At 44.6% G+C, this 27546-nt stretch overlaps 1 protein-coding gene across 1 annotated transcript; it reads right to left on the bottom strand.

Moving 5' to 3' along the window:
- Window positions 1-3484: 3484 nt before the first annotated feature.
- Window positions 3485-25764, bottom strand: alox5ap (arachidonate 5-lipoxygenase-activating protein). Its single transcript, XM_072475961.1, has 5 exons — window positions 25586-25764; window positions 25380-25461; window positions 16501-16571; window positions 13574-13655; window positions 3485-3817 (listed from the first exon to the last, which is right to left on the bottom strand). The coding sequence occupies exons 1-5, from the start codon at window positions 25653-25655 to the stop codon at window positions 3655-3657; spliced, it is 468 nt and encodes a 155-aa protein (XP_072332062.1). The 5' UTR covers window positions 25656-25764; the 3' UTR covers window positions 3485-3654.
- Between the last annotated feature and the right edge of the window lie 1782 nt (window positions 25765-27546).

The raw sequence follows: 27546 nt of genomic DNA, 5'->3' as shown, positions 1-27546 counted from the left end.
AAAGCTTTTCTACTGCTATGTAATGCATTTAAATGTTCAGCAAAACCAGAGCTAATTGTAGTCCCCTCCCAAGCTGGAGGCTGGTGATCCAAAATGGACAGAGTTTTAGGATTTCTACCAAACACTAATTGATAAGGACTATAGCCCCCAACCATCTGCAATGAATTCTTTGCATGTACTGCCCATGCTAAATCTGAATTTACCCTGCAATTTGGTCGATCTGCCAAAACTTTCCGAAGCATGTCATCGATGACAGCATGATTTCTTTCACAGACACCATTACTAAATGTGCTTTCTGCAGCAGTATTCATAACCCTGATATTCATGTTTTCACACATATCCCTAAACATTGTCCGTAAGGAATTTTGCCGGTGGACCCATTCCTGTCCCTATCCATTTTTCCACGATTTGATCCAGGATTACTCTCTTTTCTTTACTTCGTACAATCGTTGATTGACTAAATTTGGTTGCTAAATCTACAAAATGCAAAATAAATATATTATTTGCTTTATCCCAGATCTTAAGGTCCATGGCCACAATGTCGTTAAAATCCCTGGCCAAAGGTAGGGTTACTATCGGTCATGCTGGTGTCCTTCTGTACTTCCTACAGACTTCACAGCGGTCACTAACCTGTTCTATCAGTTTAGTATAGTCATCATCCCTTACCCCTGCATCCTTTAATAAATTTTTCAGCCTCCGAGGAGACGGATGTGCAAATTGCCTATGCAGTTTTAATACCACAAGCTTTTTGTCAGCTAAAGTCCTATTTTCAACTGCCATTAACACATCCTTAACCACTCTACTTGAAATATTATTTGTCAGTAATGGAATACAATAGTGTCCCGACTGTGTAAATTGTAAGTCCACCGTCTTTCCAAAAACTGTTGCCTTATCCTGTTCCATATCCAGTTTCATGTGTGCTTTCTTCATCGACGGTCTGCTCAGAAGCAAAGGTATCTCACTTGATACAACATCCGTGCTAATGAAATGATTCACTACGGCAATATTGCAAGGGATCACCACTCTTTTCAGCGACTTCAGAGTATTATCATCCCCAAACCTGAAACTTGTGGAACTTTCAAATTCCTTAACCTTGTTACGATTTTCAGCATTCAAAGAGTCCAGGTAACATTTTAATCAGTCAATTCCACACACAGTAGATGTGCAGCCACTGTCCAATACAGCACAGTTGAAGGATTCTGCAAACAACACCCTCATTACCGGCGTAAAACTGCTTGTCAATAGGACAATGCCTTCTTTCTGTTCACTATCTTTTTCCTCTTCTGACTCTTCCGTGCCATGTGTCGCTTCAAACACTCTATCATAACGTTTTGGACAGTTGAAAGCATAATGGTATTGAGAGTCACATCGAAAACATCAATTTATCATGCCCCTACATTTCTGGGGTTCATCTTCCTATTGTAGGTTCTAACTGGGTTTCTGTCTTCATAATTTCCTTGTCTCGGTCTCCTTCTATAGTCTTGAGCCCTGTTCGTAGCCATACGATTTTGCCATCCTGTTAGTAGTGTATCTTCCATATTCTGCCTTATTGCAGGCTGACCTATTTGGGTCATCAGAGCCATCGGAATCGAATGTTTCCCCAGAAACTTTTGTAAAGCTTTTGTCATCTGTTCGAATAAGGTATCCTTATCAGTAAACTGAATTCCTGTCAAAACCAGGAGCCTATCCATGTTGCTCACTCTAGCACAGTCAAGTAATTTAAAGGCCAACACAGACTGTGGAAATTCCAGGTTGTGTTTCTGCAGCCTTTTATATAGTCTGCCAAATTCCATTATATAGTCTTCTATGGAGATATCCTCCATTTTCCGGAACTTATCAAAATCCGACCATGCTTCATACGCACTTAACAAGTCATCTTTCTTATAAATCTTATCCATATAATGTAATAAAGTTTCCAGACCTCCTTCTGAGTCTAACTCTTCCAATTCCAGCTCAGAAAGCACTTTGTTTTGGATTTTACTGCCATATGGTAGAGAAAGAGCCAATGCCATACCTTGTTTTCTCTTTCCCAAAGCAGTTACCTTAGACAACATAACTACTGCACTTCTGCATTGGTCGTACGATTCCCTTTCAGAAAATAAGGGAGGATAGTCATATCCAGCCATCTTTATCCTCGGTTCAGCCATATATCCTTTTTTTTCTTTTCTCACTCACTCCTTGGTTTGATCTGGAAAAGTTGTATCTTTCAACCCTTCACATTTACACAGCAACAATCCTCTGCTACCAATTGTTAGATGTTTTAGTTGCTGTGATATGAAGAGTCTAAAGTTCTGTTCCTTTTTCACAAACACACATTTATTTCATTCCAACAGCCTTTGCACAAAACTCTAACTATACATCACCTGACAGAGGCCACCTGAAGCCCCTTTACATATCAGTGTCAATTAATGGATACTTAACATAAATGAGACAACTAATTGCAATGTCTCTTAACCCATTACTTAACAAGTTGCTCCGTCGACCATTGGGCAGGCAAGGCTGACCCTTTACCCTCCGCCATCTTAACCTGTGGCGCACAAAGATTCTCTTGCTCCAACGACTCCCTTCTTCTCAACCCATTTCTGATCCGTGAATCCATCCACCAGCCCCACCAGTGGAGTCAAACTTTTCTCCAATCACCCCTCCACCTTTTCCCCCATACATCCAGCCCACAAACGGGGAAAAGCTCCAAAATCACAGCCTCGAGTGGGAGCTGCCAAATGTGTGACCACTCACACCATGGCCACCACCGGAAGTCCTCTAAAAGGTTTTTTTGTCCCAGTTCGTTTCAGGAACATTTAAATCATCTTGCACATTTTCCGATTACATTTCTCCAAATTGCTATATGATCATTGAGGAAGAAATGCTGTTTTATTTTAGGGCAGTCAAGAAGTGGCTCCAAAGGTATCAATATCCTCCATATTAGTGGGAGGGTGTGGAGAAGACTGTGGTTGGCTGACAACGCAGGAAAACCAGGAGCAAGAAGGCACTGCCAATCTCGAGACTCCCGCCCCCGACAGCCTGGCCAAAACAATGTCCTGGCTGGATGGGATCAAAGGAGGTGACAGGAGGCCCAATTGGGAAATAAATGGAAAAGCTCAGTGCCACCATTGCGATGGAGGGCTGGGAACTGAACTGGGGTCGGTGACAGTCGAGGTGGGGTGTGAGGGAGGAAAGGGGTCTCGCCTTGAGAGAGGGGAGGTGCCAGAATCTTTCCACATTGAGATCCATAGCCCCGGTTCCTTGGCGCTATCCATTTGTGCCTCCAATCGCAAGGTGCCTTTTTGCTGAGCGATTTAAATGTGTGCCATTTACTTCTGTCTCCAGAAGTGTTTTACCTGTTGCCGTACAATGAGATACCATCTCATGTAATGGCTATCCATATATTGAAGGCACTTTTGAGGTCTTGTGCATACTATACCCTTTAACTGTAATAAAAATGCAGACCCACGCTCAGCAACATAAAAGGCGTCCTGAATAATAATTAATTTCCAGTAGAATTTTATTGGTATGTCGTAAAGGAAACAATATGGACATGGAAATTTGTACTTCACTTTTTCACCAAAAAAAACAAATAGATTTGCTGAAAGATGTTAGCAATTGATTGGAGTTATTCATGTTTAAGTGTTAACACCAACAATGGGTTGTGCTTGGTTAAGGAATAAGGAGCAAAGCGGCAGAGGCTTTCGTGGCTGTTTGAATGTAATACAGGAAGTTGATTTCAAAGAAGTAGTTTGTTGCATAGTTAATGATTCCAGCGGTCGAAGTGATGAACAAGAATGCCATTAAACGTTTTCCAAAAAAGAAACCAGGAAGGCTGTAAAAAGTGAAATGCAAAAGAATTAAAATGCCGCTTTAGAAAATCACTGAATATGTTTGTACAAGGCAAAATCCACAAATAAAAATGTTTACAGGGCTGCCTTTGACCAGCCCCTGGAGGTCTATCAGGTGTATCGGGCACTTATGAGGAAACCACAGGCGAATGAGCCGCCATGGGCGATGCTGGTGAGGCTACACCGATTTCTGGATGAAGAGAAGATCTTGCGGTGGGCCAGGCAGGCGAGGAAATGTACCTGGGAAGGCAATGAGCTTCGGTATATCAGGGCTTGGCCATGGAACTGGCAAAGAGGAGAACTGGATTTAACCGTGTCAAGGCTGCCCTCTTTGAGACGTGGGTGAAGTTTGGGTGCTGTACCTGGCCCACCTTTGGGTGACCCACGCCGGCCGCGAATACTACTTTGGAACACCAGAGGAGGCAATGGAGTTCTTGAGAGACAATGAACTGGCAGGAGAGGGAGGACATTGAACTTTGGAGGGAATGTGAGGTGGTGATGGTTCTCCCTGCCCCTCCTTTGTTGTATTGTGCTGGGTTCTTTTGCTTTGGGTGATGGCCAGGGGAGACCTTTTCTTCTCTTAGGGGCTGCTTAGCATTTTCATGGGGTTATTTGGTGGGATGATAGTGGAGGGTTGGTTCACCATTTATTTCTTTTTTACAATGTTATTGTTGTTTGCACCATGGTGGCATGCGAGCGGGGTGGGGGGAGGAATCAGTGGGGGGCAGGATGTTTGGCACCATGGGCGGGGGCTGCCAGGCTAGCTGGCCAAGCTAGTTCACGGGAGCCCAGTGGGGGGTGATCAAGTGGTCAGAGTTTTAGAGGGGAATGGGATTGTTGTTTTGTGCAGGGGAAGGGGGGGTGACAACTGATGGGGGTGGGGCAGTTGAAGTGCAATAAGGAGGGAGCAGGTGACGGTGGACATATGGCAGGCCTGGCGGGCTACAGGACGCGAACCAGGGGCTGGTCCTAGAAGGATTATGGTTGATGAACATGGGAGGGAATGGGATGCCCCCCAACCAGACTGGTCACATGGAATGCGAGGGGGCCGAAAGGGCCAGTCAAATGGTCGGGCGTGTTCGCACACCTGAGGAGTTTAAAGGCGGATGTGGCATTTTTACAGGAAACGCATTTGAAGATTGGGGACCAGAGGAAGGGGTGGGTTGGACAGGGTTTTCATTCGGGGTTGGATTTGAAGATGCGGAGGGTGATGGTGCTAATAAATAAATGGGTAGCATTTGAGGTGGGGAACATAGTGGCAGATCCGGGGGTAAGGTTCATGATGGTGAGCGGGAAATTGGAGGAGTGCCAGTGGTCTTGGTGAATGTTTATGCCCAAATTGGGATGATGATGAATTCATGAGCCGGGCGTTGGGGAAGATCCCGGACCTGGACTCGCACCGGTTGATTATTGGAAAGGACTTTAATACGGTCATCGAGCAGAGATTGAACCAGTCGAGTCCACGGTCGGAGAGACTGTCGGCAATGGGGAAAGAGATAAAGGGATTCACAGAGCACATACGGGGGGTGGGGTGGGGGGGGGGGGGGTGGGGGGGGGGGTGTAGACCCGTGGAGGTTTGGGAGGCCGAAAGCGAAGGAATTTTTGTACTTCTCCTACGTGCACAGGGTGTACTCGTGGATCGATTACTTTGTGGCAGATAGGACTTTGTTAGCAGGGGTGGTCAACTAGGAGTATTCGGCGATTGTGGTTTCTGACCACACACCGCATTGGGTGGACTTGCGAGTAGACCAAGGAAGGGAGGCCAGAGCCCGCATTGGAAATTAGACGTGGGATTGTTAGCAGATGAGGAGTTGTGCGAGTGGGTGAGGGCCAACATTTGGGGTATATGGAGCTGAATGACATGGGTGAGGTATCGGCTGCCATGCTATGGGAGGCACTCAAGGCAGTGTTCAGGGGGGAGTTGATATCGATTAGGGTTCACAGGGATAGGAGAGGGCAGAGATGCTTTGGCTGGTGGAGGAGATCCTGCGGGTCAATAGGAGATACTCGGAGGCCCCGGAAGCAGGCTTGTTGAAGGAGCGACAGAAGTTTCAGATGGAGTTTGGGTTGGTGTCATGGGGAAGGCAGTGGGGCAGCTGCAGAGGGATGGGGAAGTGTATGAATATGGGGAAAAGGCAAGCAGGATGCTGGCCCACCAACTTAGGAAGCAGGAGGCGGCAAAGGAGATTGGAAAGGTGAAGGATGGGAGGGGAAGGGCGGTCCTGGACCGGGTGGGGGTGAATGGGGCGTTTGAGGAATTTTATAAGAAGCTCTATGAATCAGAGCCTCCGGTGGGGGGAAAGAGATTTGGTAGAGGGGCTGGGGGCACCCATTAGACTGGTGGAGGCGATGGAGGGTATGGGGGAGATGCAGGCAGGGTAGGGCCCAGGTCTGGATGGGTTCCCGGTGGAATTTTGCAAGACGATTTCGGAGAATCTGGGTCCTCTGTTGGTAAGGGCATATAATGAGGTGAGGGAGCTTCCCCCTGCGTTATCGCAGGCTTCGCTATCCTGAATTCTGAAGAAGGATGAGGACCCGGAGCAGTGTGGGTTCTATCGCCCGATATCGCTGTTAAAAGTGGACGCCAAACTGCTGGCAAATATCTTGGCCTCAAGGATCGAGGACTGTGTGCCAGGGTGATAGGGGAGGACCGGACAGGGTTTATAAAGAGAAGGCATTAGTTGGCGAACGTTAGGCACTTATTGAATGTAATTATGATACCCCCAGTGGTACAGGAGGTGGAGGTGGCAGTCGCAATGGATGCAGAGAAAGCCTTTGATCGGGTGAAATGGGAATATTTGTGGGAAGTACTGGGGTGGTTTGGGTTTGGGCAGGGGCTTGTGGATTGGGTCCGGTTGTTATATAGGGTCCGGTAGCATGTGTAAGGATGAATTGGTGAGTTTAGGGTATTTTGGATTACATCTTGGGACAAGGTAGGGATGCCCACTTTCGCCATTGCTTTTTGCCCTGGCGATAGAACCATTGGCAATGGCGCTGAGAGCGTCAAGGGATTGGAAAGGGAAATGCGCCGGGGGGGAGGGGGGAGAGACAGAACGGCAGGGAGGGTGGGGTGTTTTATATTGGCTATGTGACTTCCTGCTTGTTCTCTTTTTCTTGGTTTTGGATTGTGTTTTATGTATATATTTATAAATGTCTTAATAAAAATATTTTTAAAGAAAAAATGATTAATCTTTGACACATTTGAAGAAGAGATATTTCTTTCAAATGCCCACTTTATGAGGTGGGCCTTGTCTGCAGCAAGGTAGGCATGCTCCCACAATTACCCCATACGCTTGCTCAAGAAACAAAATTTGTTGTCACAAGATGCGCATTCACAACATCATCCCTGTTGAGTTTTATTAGTCCTCAGTCACTTCACTCAATGCCCCATCTTTGGAAGAACAGTAATACACATGCTTTGCCCACACAAAAGACACATCACCAGCTGATCAAAGAATGCTGGTATTAAAAACCACAATAAATTGGATGACAGTGCATATTTTCCTCACAGGATGTGAGATCGAAGGCTGATCTGCAAAGGTGCTGGTCCTGAAATGGTGTTGCTGTTCTGTCGAAGTCACATCATAAATTCAATGGGACTGACAGCCCATGTGACTGTGTCAAAGATAAGCTTTCTCCCCTTGACCTTCTTGACCTGGCTACAGCCTTTGATATGGTTGACCGTCAAATGGTGACATCACCGTTTTCCAGCTGGGTGGGATTGCTTCACACCTGTTTCGATTCTTATCTATCTAATCATAGTCAGAGGATCATTTGCAATGGCTTCTCTTCCTGCTCATGCACTGTTACCACTGGTATCCTCCAAGAATCTATCCTTGCCCTCCTCCCATTTCTAATCTCGATGCTGCCTCTTGGCAACATCATCTGAAGGCGCGGTGTCAGTTTTCACATGTACGCTGATGGCACCCAGCTCTACCTCACCACCACCTCTCTCAGCTCCTCCACTGCTCCTAAATTATCAGACGGCACATCCGACATCCAGTACAAGAGTAGGAAAAGTTTCTTCCAATTAAATATTGGGAGGACTGCAGCCATTGTTTCCGGCCCCCGTGCCAAATTCCGTTCCCTAGCTACCAACTCTATTCCTCTCGTTGGCAACAGTCTGAGATTAAGCCAATCTGTTTGCAATCTTGATGTCACATTTGACCCTGACATAAGTTTCCAATCTCATATTCGTGTCATCACTCAAACCGCTCAGGCCTCAGAAACATTGCTCAATTTTGCCCATCTCAGCTCATCTGCTGAGGGAACCTTCACCCATGCCTTTGTTACCTCTAGCCTCAACTATTCCATGCACGCTTAACTGGTTTCCCACATTCTAGTCTCTGTAAATCAGAGGTCATCCCAAACTCTTTTGCCCATATCTTAACTCACAGCAAGTTCTGATCCCCTCTCAGCTCTTTGCACCTAGGACCCAGCTACATTGGATCCTAACCCAAAGACAAAGTTCCTTGTCTAGTTTTTTTGTGGGCAGAACCTCTGCCTGACCTACAAGGCTTTAAAATAAGAAGGATGGGCCATAGTCAGACATTCCTAAATGTGTTTGTCCTACTCCTGGTCATTCAATCGGACCTAACATATTATTGTCTCAAATATATCTGGGACTGGATTCTCCACCCCAAGTGCATCTTAGTCACCCCATTCACACTTAAGAGAGTGCTGAGTTGGAAATTGACAGCACTTATCTCTCTTTGAAGTTGTTGATGTTTGTAAACATTGTGGTTACAGCATTTAGAGTTTTTTTTAAATAAATTTAAAGTACCCAATTATTTTTTTTCCAATTCAGGGGCAATTTATTGGGTTGTGGGGGTGAAACCCAGGCAGACACAGGGCGAATGTGCAAACTCCACGCGGACAGTGACTCGAGGCCAGGATTGAACCCGGGTCCTCAGAGCCATGAGGAAGTAGCGCTAACCACTGTGCCACCGTGCCGCCCTACAACATTTCGGTTACTCATCCATGAAGGAAGATGAATGAGGCTAGGCTCATTGGGGGCAGGGCATCGCGGGAGAGCCTTCGATGGCATGCCAACACCTGACCCTGCTGGTCCTCACCTTCACCAGAATCAGTCAGGTATCCCGGTGAGATCACGGCTGGGATTCTCCATTTGGGACGCAACGGTGTACAACACGATTACGCCACTTCCGTTGGGGCGGAGCATGCTGACCGGCATCATACTGCCGCTGGCACCGATTTGGTCGTTGGAGCCCTTTCTCCGCCCGATCGCCCGATAGCAGCGTCGGGCAACGGAGAATCCCACCCATATTCTCCCACATGGAGAATCCCGGCCGTGATCTCACCGGGGATACCTGTCCGATTCCGGTGCAGGTAAGGACCAGCAGGGTCAGGTGTTGGCCCTTGCTCTCTGACATCTCAAATATTAGAAAATGTTTGGTTCCAACTGCCCTGCCCCATTCTTTCATAATTCTAAGCAATTCTACCACGTTACTCTGTTTTCAGAGTCGCTCTAATGAACAAGGCCCCAGTATTTTTAGTTTTCTTCACACTTGGATATGCTCAAAGCAGGCAGAAATTAAATCAATAGCACTAAATGACATAGGGTCAGATGATGTGGAGTCTGTGTGGGTAGAGTTGAGGAACCACAAGGCAAAAAAACCATAATGGGAGTTATGTACAGGCCTCCTAACAGTGGTCAGGACCAGGGGCACAAGATGCACCACGAAATAGAAAGTGCATGTCAGAAAGGCAAGGTCACAGTGATCATGGGGGACTTCAATATGCAGGTGGACTGGGTAAATAATGCTGCCAGTGGACCCAAAGAAAGGGAATTCATTGAATGTTTACAGGAGGGCTTTTTGGAACAGCTTGTGATGGAGCCCACGAGGGAACAGGCCATTCTGGACTTAGTGTTATATAATGAGCCAGACTTGATAAAAGAGCTTAAAGTAAGGGAACACTTAGGAGGCAGTGATCATAATATGGGAGAATTCAGTCTGCAATTTGAAAGAAAGAAGGTAGAATCAGGTGTAAAGGTGTTACAGTTAAATAAAGGTAACTACAGGGGCATGAGGGAGGAACTGACAAAAATCGACTGGGAGCAGAGCCTAGTGGGAAAGACAGTAGAACAGCCATGGCAGGAGTTTCTGGGAGTAATTGAGAACACAGTACAGAGGTTCATCCCAAAGAAAAGAAAGGTTATCAGAGGGGGGATTAGGCAGCCATGGCTGACAAAGGAAGTCACGGAATGCATCAAAGCAAAAGAGAAAGCCTATATTGTGGCAAAGAGTAGTGGGAAGTCAGAAGATTGGGAAGGCTACAAAAATAAACAGAGGATAACAAAGAGAGAAATAAGGAAAGAGAGGATCAAATATGAAGGTAGGCTAGCCAGTAACATTAGGAATGATAGTAAAAGCTTCTTTAAATCATTAAAAACAAACGGGAGGCAAAAGTAGACATTGGGCCACTCCAAAATGACGCTGGTAATCTAGTGATGGGAGAAATAGGAAATAGCTGAGGAACTAAATAAGTACTTTGCGTCAGTCTTCACAGTAGAAGACATGAGTAATATCCCAACAATTCAGGAGAGTCAGGGGGCAGAGTTGAATATGGTAGACATCACAAAGGAGAAAGTGCTAGAGAAACTAAGAGGTCTAAAAATTGATAAATCTCCGGGCCCTAGAGTTCTGAAGGAGATAGCTGAAGAAATAGTGGAGGCGTTAGTTATGATCTTTCAAAAGTCACTGGAGTTAGGGAAAGTCCCAGAGGATTGGAAAATCGCTGTTGTAACCCCCCTGTTCAAGAAGGGAACAAGAAAAAAATGGAAAATTATAGGCCAATTAGCCTAACCTCGGTTGTTGGCAAGATTCTAGAATCCATCGTCAAGGATGAGATTTCTAAATTCTTGGAAGTGCAGGGTCGGATTAGGACAAGTCAGCATGGATTTAGTAAGGGGAGGTCGTGCCTGACAAACCTGTTAGAGTTCTTTGAAGAGATAACAAATAGGTTAGACCAAGGAGAGCCAATGGATGTTATCTATCTTGACTTCCAAAAGGCCTTTGATAAAAGGTGCCTCACGGGAGACTGCTGAGTAAAATAAGGGTCCATGGTATTCGAGGCAAGGTACTAACATGGATTGACGATTGGCTGTCAGGCAGAAGGCAGAGAGTTGGGATAAAAGGTTCTTTTTCGGAATGGCAACCGGTGACGAGTGGTGTCCCGCAGGGTTCAGTGTTGGGGCCACAGCTGTTCTCTTTATATATTAACGATCTAGATGACGGGACTGGGGGCATTCTGGCTAAGTTTGCTGATGATACAAAGATAGGTGGAGGGGCAGGTAGTATTGAGGAGGTGGGGAGGCTGCAGAAAGATTTAGACAGTTTAGGAGAGTGGTCCAAGAAATGGCTGATGAAATTCAACGTGGGCAAGTGCAAGGTCTTGCACTTTGGAAAAAAGAATAGAGGCATGGACTATTTTCTAAACGGTGACAAAATTCATAAGGTAAACTTGCAAGTTGAGTCCGTAATTAAGAAAGCAAATGCAATGTTGTCATTTTCTCAAGAGGCTTAGAATATAAAAGCAGGGATGTACTTCTGAAGCTTTATAAAGCACTAGTTAGGCCCCATTTAGAATACTGTGAGCAATTTTGGGCCCCACACCTCAGGAAGGATATACTGGCACTGGAGCGGGTCCAGCGGAGATTCACACGTATGATCCCAGGAATGGTAGGCCTAACATAGGATGAACGTCTGAGGATCCTGGGATTATATTCATTGGAGTTTAGGAGGTTGAGGGGAGATCTAATAGAAACTTACAAGATAATGAATGGCTGAGATAGGGTGGACGTAGGGAAGTTGTTTCCATTAGCAGGGGAGATTAGGACCCGGGGGCACAGCCTTAGAATAAAAGGGAGTCACTTTAGAACAGAGATGAGGAGAAATTTCTTCAGCCAGAGACTGGTGGGTCTGTGGAATTCATTGCCACAGAGGGCGGTGGAGGCCGGGACGTTGAGTGTCTTTAAGACAGAAGTTGATAAATTCTTGATTTCCCGAGGAATTAAGGGCTATGGAGAGAGAGCGGGTAAATAGAGTTGAAAGCAGCCATGATTGAATGGTGGAGTGGACTCGATGGGCCGAATGGCCTTACTTCCGCTCCTATGTCTTATGGTCTTATAGTAATACTGGTAAATCTGAGTTGTACCTTTCCTAAATATCTCGGGTATTTTTGACTCCCTGCCCCTCCCTACAAGAAACTGATGGGATCTGATCAAATGCCTATTTTACATCTTGCCCCAAGTTTACTTGCCTTTGATTTAACCATGGCACCTTTATCACTATACAGTGACTCGACTGAGACTGTATAATAAGGACATTTTCCAAATGTAACTGCAAAATAGGACTAACTATAAAATTCCGGCACCTGAGCAAAGCAACTTGATTGAAGATTTGTATTTACTAAAGGATGTGGAAACCACAATGTTCACCCTACTAATGTGGAAATAGCACCAAAGATTTAGGCAGCTAGATGTAACAGGAAATGGTTTCAAAATAAGATAAGACTTACAAGACAATATTGAGACCATAGATCATAGGATTTACAGTGCAGAAGGAGGCCATTCGGCCCATTGTGTCTGCATCACCCCTTGGAAAGAGCACCCTACTTAAGACCACACCTCCACCCTATCTCCGTGACCCAGTAACCCCATCTAAGCTTTTTTGGACACTAAGGTAATTTGGAATGGTCAATCCACCCAACCTGCACATATTTGGACTGCAAGAGGAAACCGGAGCACCCGGAGGGAACGCACGCAGACACGGGGAGAACGTGCAGACTCTGCACAGACAGTGACCAAAGCCGGGAATCGAACCCAGGTCCCTGAAGCTGTGAAGCAAACAGTGCTAACCACTGTGCTACCAGTTTATTGTAATCGCCCAGAGTTTATTGTAATCTCGGAAGAAAAGTGGGCAGCACAATTATACAGCTTGCCCGAGGTTCTCTGTATGAGGCCTCAAGTTATTTGAGAGCCAGGCGTCATTTATAATCTGATTGGCGAGATACAAGTGCTGAACCAGCATTCACTGGCTGCTTGCATCAGACTAGATGGAAAGGTTCCATCCTGAATCATGGCCTCCAGTAGTTTCCTGATGTAAGATGGCCTTTTTGTGAGGTCGCAAGTAGGTCAAAATAAACATTTTTTTTGAGAACTGACTACTCAATAAATCTGACCTGATACTAATGGTAACAAAACTGAAGAATATTTTCCCTTCCACAGCATTAACAACTCATCTTTCATAGAATCATAGAATATCTCCAGTGCAGAAGGAGGCCATTTGGCCCATTGAGTCTGCACCACCCCTCCGAAAGAGCACTCCAAAAGAGGCCCCCACTCGCCCACCCTATCGCTCAATCCTGTAACCTAACCTACACATCTTTGGACATTAAGGGGAAATTTAGCATGGCCAATCCACGTAACCTGCACATTTTTAGACTGTGGGAGGAAATCAGAGCATCCAGAGGAAACCCACGCAGACACGGGGAGAATGTGCAAACTCCACACATAGAGTCACCCTGGGATTGAACCTGGCGCTGTGAGGCAGCAGTGCTAACCATTGTGCCACCGTGCCACCCAATAAGCACAAAAATTAATCACTTTTTTTTAAAAGTCATTGAAATATTGAACACAAAATGGTGAGTAATATCAAAGATGTCCAACATTACAGACTTGCACTTAAAGAGATGGCCATGGAACAAAGAATGTTTACCTTTGACTGGTTTCTCCTAAATAACCCACAAAGTATTTGTGTCTCACCACCAAATATAACAAGCCAGCGAAGGCTGCAGGAGCTGACGGAAGAGAAATCACAGAGCAGAGTTAGTTACCCCAAACCTTGCTAACCTAAAAACACGAGTAAACATTGACATTGCCCACTACAAATGGTGCTTGCAACGATCCCACGGAACTTTCTGAAAACAGAAGGCACCAAATCTAAGAATTATGAGCTAAGAGCCTGAGGCTGTCAAAGTTCCAAACCCAGAGACATTACATTGAGGTTAGGCAAGATGAGCAAGACAGATGGGATCTAGCTATTAGACCATAAACCGTAGGAGCAGACCCTGACCATTTGGCCCATTGAGTCTTCTGTGCCCGGTGGGAAAGTAAAGGAGCTACAATGACATCTCGTTTGGTGTCTTACAATTGAAACTGGCTCATTTTGATTGCTTAGCATGTGTCTCTTTATGGTGGTTGACCCGTTAAGTCCCACTCAGATTGGTCAGTATCTGAATACGCATTGTAGCTTGTGGAATTAAATGTATAAAAGGTTGCGGGGGTGAATTGCGGCTGTTGCTTTTCTAATCATTCACTATCATTTTGGCAGAAGAGGTGCAGAAACCCTGGAAAAATGACGTTAACACAGATTTTTCAACCCAGCAGAGAGCCAAAAAGCCAAGAACAAAATGGATGCCATATCTGTTGTGTTATGTTTTTGCTAGTAACATAAGCTGCCACTTGTTGGCTTTGCTGAAAGATGCTCGAGACTCGGAGATAAGTTTAACGTATTTATTGAATGATTAACAATGCTCCTAAATGAGTTTGACACTCTGCTAATCTGCCTCTCTAGTAACTCAGTCTATTCCGCTGACTATACATGCTTGCTCTTGACCATGTGCTAGGGTGTGATGTTGCTGTTAATCAACCCTGTCCTACTCTCTAGGTCTCTGATGGTGGAAGAGGCAGAGCCTGTGTGCCTTGTCCTTTTTATATAGATCGTGTAGTGCCCCCTTGTGGTAATGCCACCTCTGGGTGTCCTGATTACCCATTGGTTGTGTCCTGTTCGAATGACCCATTGGTTGCATGTCTGCATATCATGACATCTCTGGTGCTCCCTCTAGTGGTTACTTAGTTGTAGTGTATTTACATTAACCCCTTGTGTATGTACAGTGATGCATAATCACTACAATATCCATGATGGGAGATTTATCGTGCTGGCATCTCCAGAACTAAGCACAGATAATTAGAGAAAGGTAAAATAATTAAAGCGTGATGAATGAATTTGTAGGAGAGTGAACCTGGAGTCAGGTGGTGCTGTCCTCTCTTCCATGTATCGTTGGTGTGCTGTTTGAAACGTTTGGCTGAGTCCATCAGGAATGATGCGGACATAAGAGGGGTGGCTAGCCTAAACAGCTGAGGCACTCAGTTCAACGTCATCTACAGCTCATGTCCTCTGTTGGTTCTCAGACTGATGAGCATCTGGGATAAGTTTGACTGGTGGTGATTTAACCTGAGGATCACCACACCTTAGACGAGGGACAAGGTTGAGAAGGTGGGGCCTTCATGAATAATATACATTGCATATATAATCTGTAATGTCAGGTCTAGTGAGGTACCTCATGTTCTGCAATGAAATAAACTGATCAGTATGACACATTAGTAGTGTAGTGTAATGTACTTTAAGAAAAGTAATGAATAAAATATAATTTTATGTGTACAAGATCAGGGCATCATATGTGAAAAGTGCAAGATTAACAGTAAATTATAAGCTACACTTATTATTCAAAGCTGTTCGACTTGTTATTCAAAGGTGTTAACTTATCAGACTTACATTATAACAAACAGAAGGATGGAGGATTGGGGTGAGTATTCTAACTGCTACTCCAGCCACTCAGTGGCGCCAGCTCAGTTCCTTGGCTGGGCATCATCAAGTATAATGATTGGGTTCCCAGTGGGATCTCTGCCACCAAGGGGGAGCTTCCCACCGAGAAAGAGGAAGATGCAGGTAGTGCTACTACAATGTGACACCCATTTAAGGGGCAGCAAAACTCAATGATCGGAACATTTAAATGTTTTTAGGCCTCAGGCTGAGCTGCTCCCTAAAGTAAGTAAGTCGGGTGGGTGAGGTATCACTACTAGGCTTACTCCCTCCTAAAAGCTATTCACTGCTGTTACACCTTTGATTTTTTAAAATAAATTTAGAGTACCCAATTATTTTTTTCCAATTAAGGGGCAATTTAGCGTGGCCAATCCACCTACCCTGCAAACCTTTGGGTTGTGGGGTGAAACATACGCAGACATGGGGAGAACGTGCCAACGTCACACAGACAGTGAGCCAGGGCCGGGTGCTGCCCTGTTGCACCTTTGATGACTATCATCCCTGTGCTGGTGGCCTCTGGGATCAGCAATAAAATTAAGGAGAAGGTCTTAAAACCAAGAAGGTTGCCAGGCCGGGGAGGGAGGGGGGGGAGGGGGGGGGGGGGGGGGGGCATAAATTAAGTGGGACAGGGATATATACAATTTCACTTGATTTCTTCCATTGTAACATCTGAATTCTTCCACTTTTCTCATTTTGGAAGTAATTGCGGAGGTATAAAAAGGGAAAGTCCAGCCCTTAATGTTATGATTTTAGGATAGTAATTGAATATTGTTCAAGCTGTTGATGAGTGGCCTATTGCTGAAATGTTCTCGGTTTCTTGCCCATTGATTCCCCTTATGTGTTGTGGAAGTGTCAATAATGTTACTTTAATTTTGTTAGGAAATGCTACCGGAATCCCAAATGATTTGAATTATCTATAAGAAAGGTCAGAGCATATTAATAGAGACAAATTAAATAATACAATGACAGAAATACATGGTTTTCATTTCACAAACTACAGGCAGATTCTTCATATGTAAATGATATAAATAATACCTTACCCTGACTACAGAAAAGTCCAGCAGTCCACATTAATGCAAGAAACGTGGGATAAACATCAACGCAGTTATGGCTAAAAACAAAAAAGAAAATATAGTCAAAGTAACATGAATTTTCTTTATAAATTTAAAGTACCCAATTCTTTTTTTTCAATTAAGGGGCAATTTAGCATGTCCAATTATGGGTAAAATTAAATTTGCACCTATGGTATTAAATAAGTAGGAGGGAAATTTAATGGAAAGCAATGTTTGAATTGAAAAGTTATATACATTAATCATGCCATATAGAAATGTAAAGTAAATTAATAATTGCAATGACAATTGACTGAAGACAAAATGAAACACTTGTTCAAATCCCAACAGATTTCAGAAAGATATAATAATAATAATCTTTAATGTCACAATTAGGCTTACATTAACACTGCAATGAAGTTACTGTGAAAAGTCCTTAGTCACCACATTCCTTGTTTGGGTACAGAGGGAGAATTCAGAATGTCCAAATTACCTAACAGCACGTCTTTCGCGACTTGTGGAAGGAAACCAGAGCATCCGGAGGAAATCGACGCACGGGGAGAACATGCGGACTCTGCACAGGCAGTGACCCAAGCCGGGAATCGAACCTGGATCCCTGGCACTGTGAAACAACAGTGCTAACCACTGTGCTACTGTGCCAGTGATGGTGGCACAGTGTTTAGCACTGCTGCCTCACAGCACCAGGCATCCGGGTTGAATTCCAGCCTTGGGTGAAAGTCTGAGTGGAGTTTGTACGTTCTCCCAGTGTCTGCGTTGGTTGCCTCCGGGTGCTCCGGTTTCCTCCCACAGTCCAAAGATGTGGGGGTTAGGTGGATAGGCCATGATAAATTGCCCCTTAGTGTCCTGGGATGTGCAGTTTGGATTATGGAGATAGGGTGGGTGGATGAGGGAGTTGGCATGGATAGAGTGCTCTTTCGAAGGATCGGTGCAGACTCGATGGACTGAATGACCTCCTTCTGCACTGTAGTGATTCTACGAAACCTGCCACCCACACTCAATCTGGCTTATGCGTGACTCCAGTCCCATATCAATGTGGTTGACTCCTTTATGAAGTGAGCTAGCCAGCCACTCAGTCGTAGGGCACCACAACGAAGATTCAACATATGAACTGCAGCAGTTCAAGAAGGCCACCCATCTCCTGTCAAAAATGCACAACAAATGATGGTCTTGCCATCCACAGTCATGGGATAAGAATGAATAATAAAAATATATGCTGTACAACATTGGTAGGATTCATTTATAATGTACATTGCTCAACCAAAAATGGTAAAAATGTAAATGTCACCACAGTCCCATCAGCTGCTCTCTTCTTTGATGATTGAACCGAAGGATCACCACACCTCAGGTGAGGGGAAAGGTTGAGAAGGTGGGGCCTTCATGAATAACTTTAGCTGGTACAGGAATTGAACACATTGCTGGAGTCATTCCACATCATAAACCAGCCACCCAGCCAACTGAGCTAACCAACCCCAGGATCGGACCGGGTCCTCAGAGCTGTGAGGCAGCAGTGCTAACCACTGCACCACCATGCCACCCATGCATAAATCAGCCATACGAAGAAAAATATTCTGAAAACTAATCTGACTTTATCAACAATAATTTTACCTTTTTATTATCTTGATAATTTATTGAATGAATTTTAGGCATTATGGAGAAATAAAAAAAGGTTAGGTGGGGTTACAGGGATAGGGTGGAGACGCTGTGGGGATAGGGTGGAGGTTAGCTTGGGTCCTCTTCCCAAGGGCTGGTGCAGACTTGATGGGCCAAATGGCCTCCTGCACTGTAAATTCTATGATTCTATGATAATTGTAAAAGAATAAGAAACAGATTTCATATCTCAAGCAACCACTTAAAGAACATGGTGGTCTCTGATGCAACAATAGGTAAAACAGATGTGGCATCATATTAGTTGAGGCTTTAAAAATGAGCCCAACTTTATTGCAAAAGAGGAAATCCTTTTTTTGACGTTTCCTGCTCATGTTCTGGACCTGACAAATGTCATACAGCTGTTTCCAGGATTTATGAGATAGGTCTCATCTTGCGCAAATTCAGGCTGTGAAAGTACACTTGGCAGTAATGCCAATCTGTGGCAGAACACTGACATCATGTAAACAATAGTTAAGTTCCATCACATTGTCCAAAACCATACCTTGGCATTTAAATGTCAAGAGGTTAATAAAAATACTGAATAATAAAAATAGTGATTGGGAAAATTGGGCGATTTCTGAGCATACGATCAAGGAGCAGGGGCCGACCATTCAGCTCCTCTAACCTGCTCCGCCATTTAATAAGATCATGGCTGACCCGATAAAGTTACCTTAACTCTGCATCCTGTCTCCTCCCGATAACCTATCACCACCTTGTTTATCAAGAATCTATCCACCTCTGCCTTAAAATTATTCAGAGACTCTGCTTCCACCACCTTTTCAGGAAGAGAGTTCCAAAAACTCACCACCCTCGGAGAGAACAAATTTAACCTCATCTCCATTTTAAATGGGTGACCCCTTATTTTTAAACTGGGACAGGGCAGCATGGTGGCTCAGTGGGTTAGCCCTGCTGCCTCACGGCGCCGAGGTCCCAGGTTCGATCCCGGCTCTGGGTCACTGTCCGTGTGGAGTTTGCACATTCTTCCCATGTTTGCGTGGGTTTCGCCCCCACAACCCAAAGATGTGCAGAGTAGGTGGACTGGCCACGCTAAATTGCCCCTTAATTGGAAAAAATGAATTGGGTACTCTAAATTTCAAAAAATATTTTTAAACAGTGACCCGGAGTTCTAGACTCTCCCACAAGAGGAAACACCTTCTCCCCATTCACCCTGTCAAAAGCCATCAGGATCAGGGGCGTCATTCTCCGACCCCCCGCCGGGTCGGAGAATGGCCGTTGGCCGCCGTGAATCCCGCCCCCGCCCAATCTCCGGTACCGGGGACTTCGGCGGGGGCGGGAATCGGGCCGCGCCGGTTGGCGGGACCCCCTGCTCAATTCTCCGGCCCGGATGGGCCGAAGTCCCGCCCAGAAATTGCCTGTCCCGACGGCGTAAATCAAAGCTGGTATTTACCGGCGGGACCAGGCGGCGTGGGCGGGCTCCGGGGTCCTGGGGGGGGGGCGCGGGGCGATCTGGACCCGGGGGGTGCCCCCACGGTGGCCTGGCCCGTGATCGAGGCCCACCGATCCGCGGGCGGGCCTGTGCCGTGGCGGCACTCTTTCCCTTCCGCCTCCGCCACGGCCTCCACCATGGCGGAGGCGGAAGAGACTCTCCCCACTGTGCATGCGCGGGAAACTGTCGGCGGCCGCTGACGCTCCCACGCATGCGCCGCATTTCCGCGCCAGCTGGCGGGGCAACAAACGCCATTTCCGCCAGCTGGCGGGGCGGAAATCCCTCCAGCGCCGGCCTAGCCCCTCAATGTTGGGGCTCGGCCCCCAAAGATGCATTCCGCACCTTTGGGCCGGCGCGATGCCTGTCTGATTGGCGCCGTTTTTGGCGTCAGTCGGCGGACATCACGCCGTTGGGGGAGAATTTTGCCCCTAATCTTTTTGAGCTGATTGAATTGATACGAATTTACAAGTGAGGGAGGTGTTAGCTTCACTTTAAACAGTGAAGTTAGAGGCTAACCTGTGTCACAATGTGTCAGACCGAGAGTTCACTGCCTCCCAAATCTTTCTCAGAATATGAACGGAAATTTATAAGTGAGGTCAGGCTCGTCTTCAGAAATACTGAGTCAATCAGCCTTTGAGTCAGGCCACGGTGCCGAAGGGTGAAGAGCAGTATCCCTGAGACTAGAAAAACAGTTATTGTGTCCAGCTGACTGGCTAGGAAATGATGCCTTAGAGAGATGAAGCTAAAAAAGATCAAACCTAAAAAAGTAACAGGAAGAAGTCTTACAACACCAGGTTAAAGTCCAACAGGTTTGTTTCGATGTCACTAGCTTTCGGAGCGCTGCTCCTTCCTCAGGTGAAACATCGAAACAAACCTGTTGGACTTTAACCTGGTGTTGTAAGACTTCTTACTGTGCTCACCCCAGTCCAACGCCGGCATCTCCACATCATGGCTAAAAAAGTAAGGCATTTGCTTGATCAGGTTGAACTGGCGATGGCGATGGTAGATGTTCAAACATAAAAAGGACAAAGTGCGCAATATGCTAATAAGAGTCAAGAACCCTATAATTTCATTCTCAAATTGGAAATTATAGTGATAATGAAAGTGATAGTAATTTGGACTCTCAATTAGGACAATAGTGAAAGTTCATCACCAGCGACAAGGCATTAACAATTTAGCTGACTCATCATGTCATCGGCTGTGCAGAATCGTTTGGCCCCGATCTCTCATTTATTTTCTCACTCCCAACATCTTTTACATGTTATCAATTCATAAGGTTTCAGATACCAGGGAGGTGTAAAAAAGCACTCTGAGATAACCTGTTTTATCTCACTGTCAAAGTGTTCCTTACTCTTCAAGTTGCGATGGTTACTTTATAACCCAGCAGAGTTGCACCTTACATTTCTGTTTGATTGAAGCACTGTATCTAAATGCTCTCTCCCCCATTGCTCACTTCCTCTAAATAACAGTCAGATAGCCGCAGACATTTTCAAACTTTCAGAGGCAATTGCGCAGACAAAGAAATAAACCACCTTTGATACATTTCGATTTAATTGGAAGCAATTTAACACCTGCCATGCCCAGATTAGTTTTACTCATGCCAACAGTAGATCTTCCTGCTTTGACATATTCTTATACACCAGACATTGAGTTTGTCACAAAAATGGGACAATCCTTACATTTCTTCTCTTCGGCTGAATAAACAGCCTTTGGGACTGGTTCTCAAAGATTAGTTTTTGGAAGTTAGTCAATAGATGTAGGAAGAAGAAAGCAGGCAAGTGTTTTAAAGCTATTTTCTTGAAAAAAAAAGGGCTTATAACAAATGATTGCATTGTACAGGAAATGTTAATGCATAAATAAAGAGTAGGTTAAAAAGTGAAGCCTCTGGCACCGTTGAATTTGAAGGGGGTAGAGTTTCCATTAAGTTGCACTGCTAGTTACAGCATAATTCACCCAAAATTGGCCAAACCTTTGCAAAGGTTTCACCCGCAAGACTGACCTTGTCCCCGAACGTAATTAAATGGCATTGTGGGTTTCTATTGATGGTGTCTACCGGCAGATCTTCAGTGCCTGTTGGAATTAAATTGGTTCCTTTTGGTGTAAAGACAGTCAGAGGCAATTACGCAGTCATTTTGGATATAATTTTGTTTCATTTACTAAGAAACTGACTGCTGTATATATTACAATTCCAGACCAGACCCCAACAGTAGTGTGGAAACTGGTCAGAAACCCTAATATTAGGACTGCACGGTGGCACAGTGGTTAGCACGGTGCCTCACAGCTCCAGTGTCCTGGGTTTAGTTCCGGCCTCGGGTGATTGTCTGTGTGGAGTTTGCACGTTCTCCCCGTGTCTGCGTGGGTTTTCTCCGGGTGCTCCGGTTTCCTCCCACAGTCCAAAGATGTCCAGGTTAGGTGGACTGGCCATGCTAAATTGCCCCTTAGTATCCAAAAGGTTAGGTGCGGTTACTGGGTTACGGGGATAGGATGGAGGCATGATATAAGTAGAGTGCTCTTTCCAAGGGCCAGTGCAGACTTGATGGGCTGAATGAGCTCCTTCTGCACTGTAAATTCTATGATACCATAAATATTTTATTTCAATTTTGTAAGACTGAGGCAAAAGGATACCTCGCTCCAGGATTGATTTAACGAAAAATAGAGATATGTTATATTAAAACAAACTTTACTACTAATGCAGTATTAAAATATCTTTACATCACCCAAGAAAATAACTTACAATTACCCCTTAAACAATGCTAATCAATATGGTGACACAATAACCCTTAACTGCTATCTCTATTTCCACTCAAACAATAAAGCCATCTCAGATCCCAATCCACTTTTAAATACAGTTAGCAGGCTCAGGAATACTTGGTGTACAGAGATGTCTGGATACTCCACTTTGAGAATGAAGTCTTTTGAGACTGCTTGAAAGTAAGAGACATGACACCGTCAGAATAATGTAAAATCTCTGGCTGTATTTCTTCAGAAATCTCTCAGCTCACCTCCCTCCAAAAACTAAAACCGAACCTCAGCACCTGACTGCTTCAACCTCTGGTTCCTCCCATTAACTACATCATCTCACTAAACTGAATACAATGCCTCTAAGTAATACTCTGCAGGGAACCGTCTTAATATAAATAATAATCTATCAGCCCAAACTTTTACAGTGCTTTAATTGCACCTCTGGCTCCTAAAAGCCTATCTGTCTTTCAGGCCAGGATTTTTTAAAACACTACTGCAGCAATCACACACAACCTAAGTCTGGCTTCTCACCCTTACCGCATCAAATATCGCTAATACCTACATTCATCACATATACCAATATAACTAACAAATGGTTCTGCATAGTTTCTTGTTTTTTTATTAAGCTTGTACCATTGACGCCTGATTAAACACCTCCATTTTGAAATTTGAATCCTTTTCAAAATCCCTGTGGTCTTCACGCCCAACCCCACCATCCCTGAATCACACCTGGCTGTGCAGTGATCTGAGGTATCTGCGCCCCCCCCCCCACCTAATTTTAGCCTCTTGAGCTCCCCATTTTTAATCCCGCCAACATCTGGGGCTCTGACTAGGCCACAAGATCGAGAAATCCTCGGCTACACCTCTCCACCTGGCTAACTTTTAAGTCCTCATTTTAGATGCCCATTAAAACCTACCTCTTTGATCAAGCTTTTGGTCATTTGCCCGAATATTGTTCTGTGTTACTTGGTGCCATATTTTGTTTTACACTGTGTTGCCAACTTAACTAGAAATGGCAGTTATTAATGATAATATTGCTTTTCAGAGTTGCCAGGTATCAAATGATACAACCACAAGGCTTTACCGGATATCGATCAGTTCAACCAGTCAGTTCAAGTTCAAAGATAGTTTGTTTACACACAAGGATTACATCGACATGCAACATAAAACACTACAAGTTAAACTACACCTAACAACTACAATAACCATTGCTTAACTTCAGGGCAACCGGCTCTTTGCAGATGAACAAGGCCTTTGTTCGGATCTTGCGTGGCTGGGTGGAAGAAGTGGCTCTGTTTCTGCTGGGCTCATCCATCTGGTAACGATCGTTGGTCTTGAACTTGTCTTCTGGTCGTAATGCTACACTTGGTTTTAGGCGTAGGCCGGGGCCAAGAGAGACCGAACACATGGCTGTGACTCTTCTTATCCCGCTGGGATTTCATGCTCTTTGGGGCGGTCCTTAGCTTTGGACCCAATAATTCGGCAGGCTTCGATTACTGCCTTTGATTTTGGTCAATAAAGGCGCGGGTGCCTTGATGGCTGGGCATGTCCTGAGCTGTCATTTACCTTGGCTGTTTGGGCTTTCTTAGCAAAGGGAGTGGCGCCAGTTAGTCTGCATCTGTACTGGTTACCTGAGTACAGTCCTTTTGTTCTGGGGAAATGGGCCATTAGAATGCAAACGAGCGGGGGTTTCGATCGTGTCTAGCTATCTGGATTGCAAATACACACACAAGCTCTGAGTGTGTCTGAGTCCTGGATTGGCCATAATTCCCATGGTCCTTTGCAGGTGGCTATCTGAGATGGCAACAACTGTATCTGTGAAACACCTTGGGGTGTTTCATTACATTGAAGGTGCTGAAGAAATACAAGTTGTTGGTATTACTGTCGGGCTCACAGAGGATACAATTTGAAAGAATATTTCTTGTCAACCTGCTGAAACGTCAGTTACCTTCATAATCAGGTTTCAATAAATTGGATTCTAAAAATGAGTTGCCTTAAAATTAAAAAAAATCTAAGATGCTTTAAAACTCAATTTACTTTTATTTTTGCACGACTTTACAATTTGTCCTTAGCTAGTTTGAAAGTTTATTTTATCTGTACCATGCCATTATTGGCAGCATTATGGGCAGCACGGTAGCATTGTGGATAGCACAATTGCTTCACAGCTCCAGGGTCCCAGGTTTGATTCCGGCTTGGGTCACTGTCTGTGCGGAGTCTGCACATCCTCCCCGTGTGTGCGTGGGTTTCCTCCGGGTGCTCCGGTTTCCTCCCACAGTCCAAAGATGTGCATGTTAGGTGGATTGGCCATGATAAATTGCCCTTAGTGTCCAAAATTGCCCCTAGTGTTGGGTGGGGTTACTGTGTTATGGGGATAGGGTGGAGGTGTTGACCTTGGGAAGGGTGCTCTTTCCAAGAGCCGGTGCAGACTCGATGGGCCAAATGGCCTCCTTCTGCACTGTAAAATCTATGATCTATGATTATTTAAGTCCCCATTCAATGTTTAACCCCCTTTCCTCTGATCAACCTCAATACTGAACGGAGGGGTGCAACAACCAGCAGATGTTCTGCAATTATTCAATATTCAATGGAGCAGGAAAATGAGACGGGTGCCGTGTCCGTAAAATTAAAATGTTGCTGGGTAAATATTTAAGGATCCCTGGCAACTGAATGTAAGAAACCGCGGAGTTACTCACAGGCACAGTGGTTTCCTGGAAGCATTTAATCACCATCAGAATCTATTGACTATATTCCCATCGGAAGGTGTGGCTTTGCTTTGTAAACGGGATTATTAAACGATAATTTGGGGGGATTCGTTGATTTCAGTGCAATTGTCAGCAATGATTGGTCTTGGGAGTGAGTCAACATTTGTAGAGTGTCTGGAGAGTCGACTTTATTCACTGATACGTCGCTGCTGATTTTAAAACAGCCTTATTGTAAATAAAGTGCATAAAGTTCTTCACCGCCCCCCCCCCCCCCCCCATATATAAATAAAGCGTCCGATGTGGTGACTTACTTTGCTACATTGACCCGGTCGAAAGCTGTGTGTCCCGCACGCTTGTGGACGGATTCATTCTGCACGGTGTACGCGAAGAATACTACAAGAGAAGGGAAGATAAGTGCTCTCGTAATAAAATCAACATTTCTTTCTTTCGGAGAACCAAATGCATCCATTGCAATGCGGATGTGCAGACAGGTCACAAGTAAAGACAATTTTCTTACCATTCTGCAGAGCACTGAGCACAGTGACAGTGCCCAGAAAGATCACATTGTCCAGGATGGCAATTTCCATGCTCGCGGTCCTGTGAGCCTGCCAGAGGAGGGAAAGAATAAAATGTTGTCTCTATCTGTTAAAGTTCCGAGGTATTTTCCCCCGTTTGTGTTGCATGCAGTGGGAGAATGCTAACTTATACTTGAGGGGTGTGGGGGCGGGGATTGGGGGTGGGGTCAATATTTCTTTAATATTTCTTCATACCGACCAGTTAGCACAAACTCGCGTGCCAAAGGAGTTTCTTTGCAAAGGCAGAACATTAAGGGCGATAGCTGAGAACTGGTAAAGAATGCAACAGTTTCAGTGATAAATACAGTTTGGAAAGTATCGTTCTCACATTTGCATAATACAGTTTAAAAAAGCTAAATCGCCCCTGTACGGTTTCCAGTTAAAGTTGTCCAGTTAATACCATTCCCCCTGCCCTTTCCACAAATCCCTGCATTTTTCTTTTTCCATTCAAGGACTGAGAACACGAAATTAAAAGGTAAAATGGTGGGGTGGCAGGCATTTCAGAGCATATTTCGTAACTCTCAACAGAGATAATCTTTCCATTGAGAAAGACCAACTTCCGTGGTCAACTGAGGAAGTTAAGGTGATTTCAAATTGAAATAAAACTTATACAATGCAGTGAAGATTACTGGTAGGTAGAAGATTGGGACATTGTTTGGAAACTAGCAAAGGATGACTTTAAAACAAAAGGAAGAACATAGAGTATGATAGAAAAGGAGCAATAATAATAATATTTATTGTCACAAGTAGGCTTACACTGCAATAAAGTTACTGAAAAAAACACAGCAAAAGCTTCCACCAGTACAGAAAAAAGAGCAGCTAAAGTGGGCACAAGTTCCTTGGTGGGCGAGACTGGGGAACTAATAATGGGGAACAAGGAAATAGCAAAAGTTTTAAACAAGTATTTTGTATCCATCCATGAGTGGAAGGCACGCAGCGTGCCAAGAATAGTGTAAAATCAAGAGGCAAAAATTAGGAAAAAGTACTAGGTAAACTAATATTGAATAAATACTGACGAGTCCCTGTCCTGCACCCTGGGATCTTAAAAGAAGTGGCTGCAGAAATAGTGGATGCATTGGGTGTCATTTTCTAAAGTTCCCTCGATTCTAGAAAGGTCCCAACAGATTAGAAAATCACAAAGGTAACACCTCTATTCAAGAAAGGAGGGAGACAGAAAGCTATAGGCCAGTTAGCGCTGTCATTGGGAAAATGCTAGAATCCGTTTTGAAGGAAACGATGGGACATTTAGAACATCGTAACATAATCAGGCAGAGTCAAATGATTTTTAGAAAAGGAAATCATGACAAATTTATTGGAATTATTTGAGGATAATAAAATTATCATTGCTTACTGCAATGAAGTTACTGTGAAATTGTAACATGCAGGCTGGATAAAGGGCAATCTGTAGATGTATTGCATTTTTCCAAAAGGCATTTAATAAGGTGCCAAATAAAAGGTGGCATTTTGTGTCACACAAAATAAGAACTCATGGTATTGGGGATGAGATATTAGTGCGGGTAGATGATTGGCTAACGAACAGCAGACTTGGGATAAATGAATCATTTTTAGGTTGGTAAATGGTAATCAGTGGAGCACAACAGGGATCAGTGCTGGAACCTCAACTGTTTACAATTTATAGTGTTATGGGCCAGGGTGTAGAGAACCCCAAAGTGTATCATGAAGTTCACCTGACCCACAACTTTTAATAGAGCATATGGCCCACTCTACAGGTGTGGTACAGCAGAAATGGAAAAGTATTTTTTAAAGCAAAACAATGTTTATTCTATGAACTCAGGTTAACCTTTTTGAAACGTACATTTCTTAAACACCCATTTCTTAAAGGTACTCTCACATGACAATAGACAGGACCTTAACAGAATTTGGCAAAGTGTCAGTTCCGGTG

The sequence above is a fragment of the Scyliorhinus torazame genome, chromosome 15 (assembly GCF_047496885.1).
Source record: "Scyliorhinus torazame isolate Kashiwa2021f chromosome 15, sScyTor2.1, whole genome shotgun sequence".
Classification (NCBI taxonomy): domain Eukaryota; kingdom Metazoa; phylum Chordata; class Chondrichthyes; order Carcharhiniformes; family Scyliorhinidae; genus Scyliorhinus; species Scyliorhinus torazame.
Note: the sequence above shows the minus strand (reverse complement) of the source record. Positions and strands in the feature narration are given on the sequence as shown.

Excerpts from the sequence above, each read along its gene's own strand:
- alox5ap (XM_072475961.1), bottom strand. The coding sequence starts at position 25,655 with ATGGAAATTGCCATCCTGGACAATGTGATCTTTCTGGGCACTGTCACT. Across the intron at positions 25,462-25,585 it reads GCTCAGTGCTCTGCAGAATG|TATTCTTCGCGTACACCGTG; the intron begins GTAAGAAAATTG and ends CTTCTCTTGTAG. Across the intron at positions 13,656-16,500 it reads TGGACTTTTCTGTAGTCAGG|CTCCTGCAGCCTTCGCTGGC; the intron begins GTAAGGTATTAT and ends CTCTTCCGTCAG.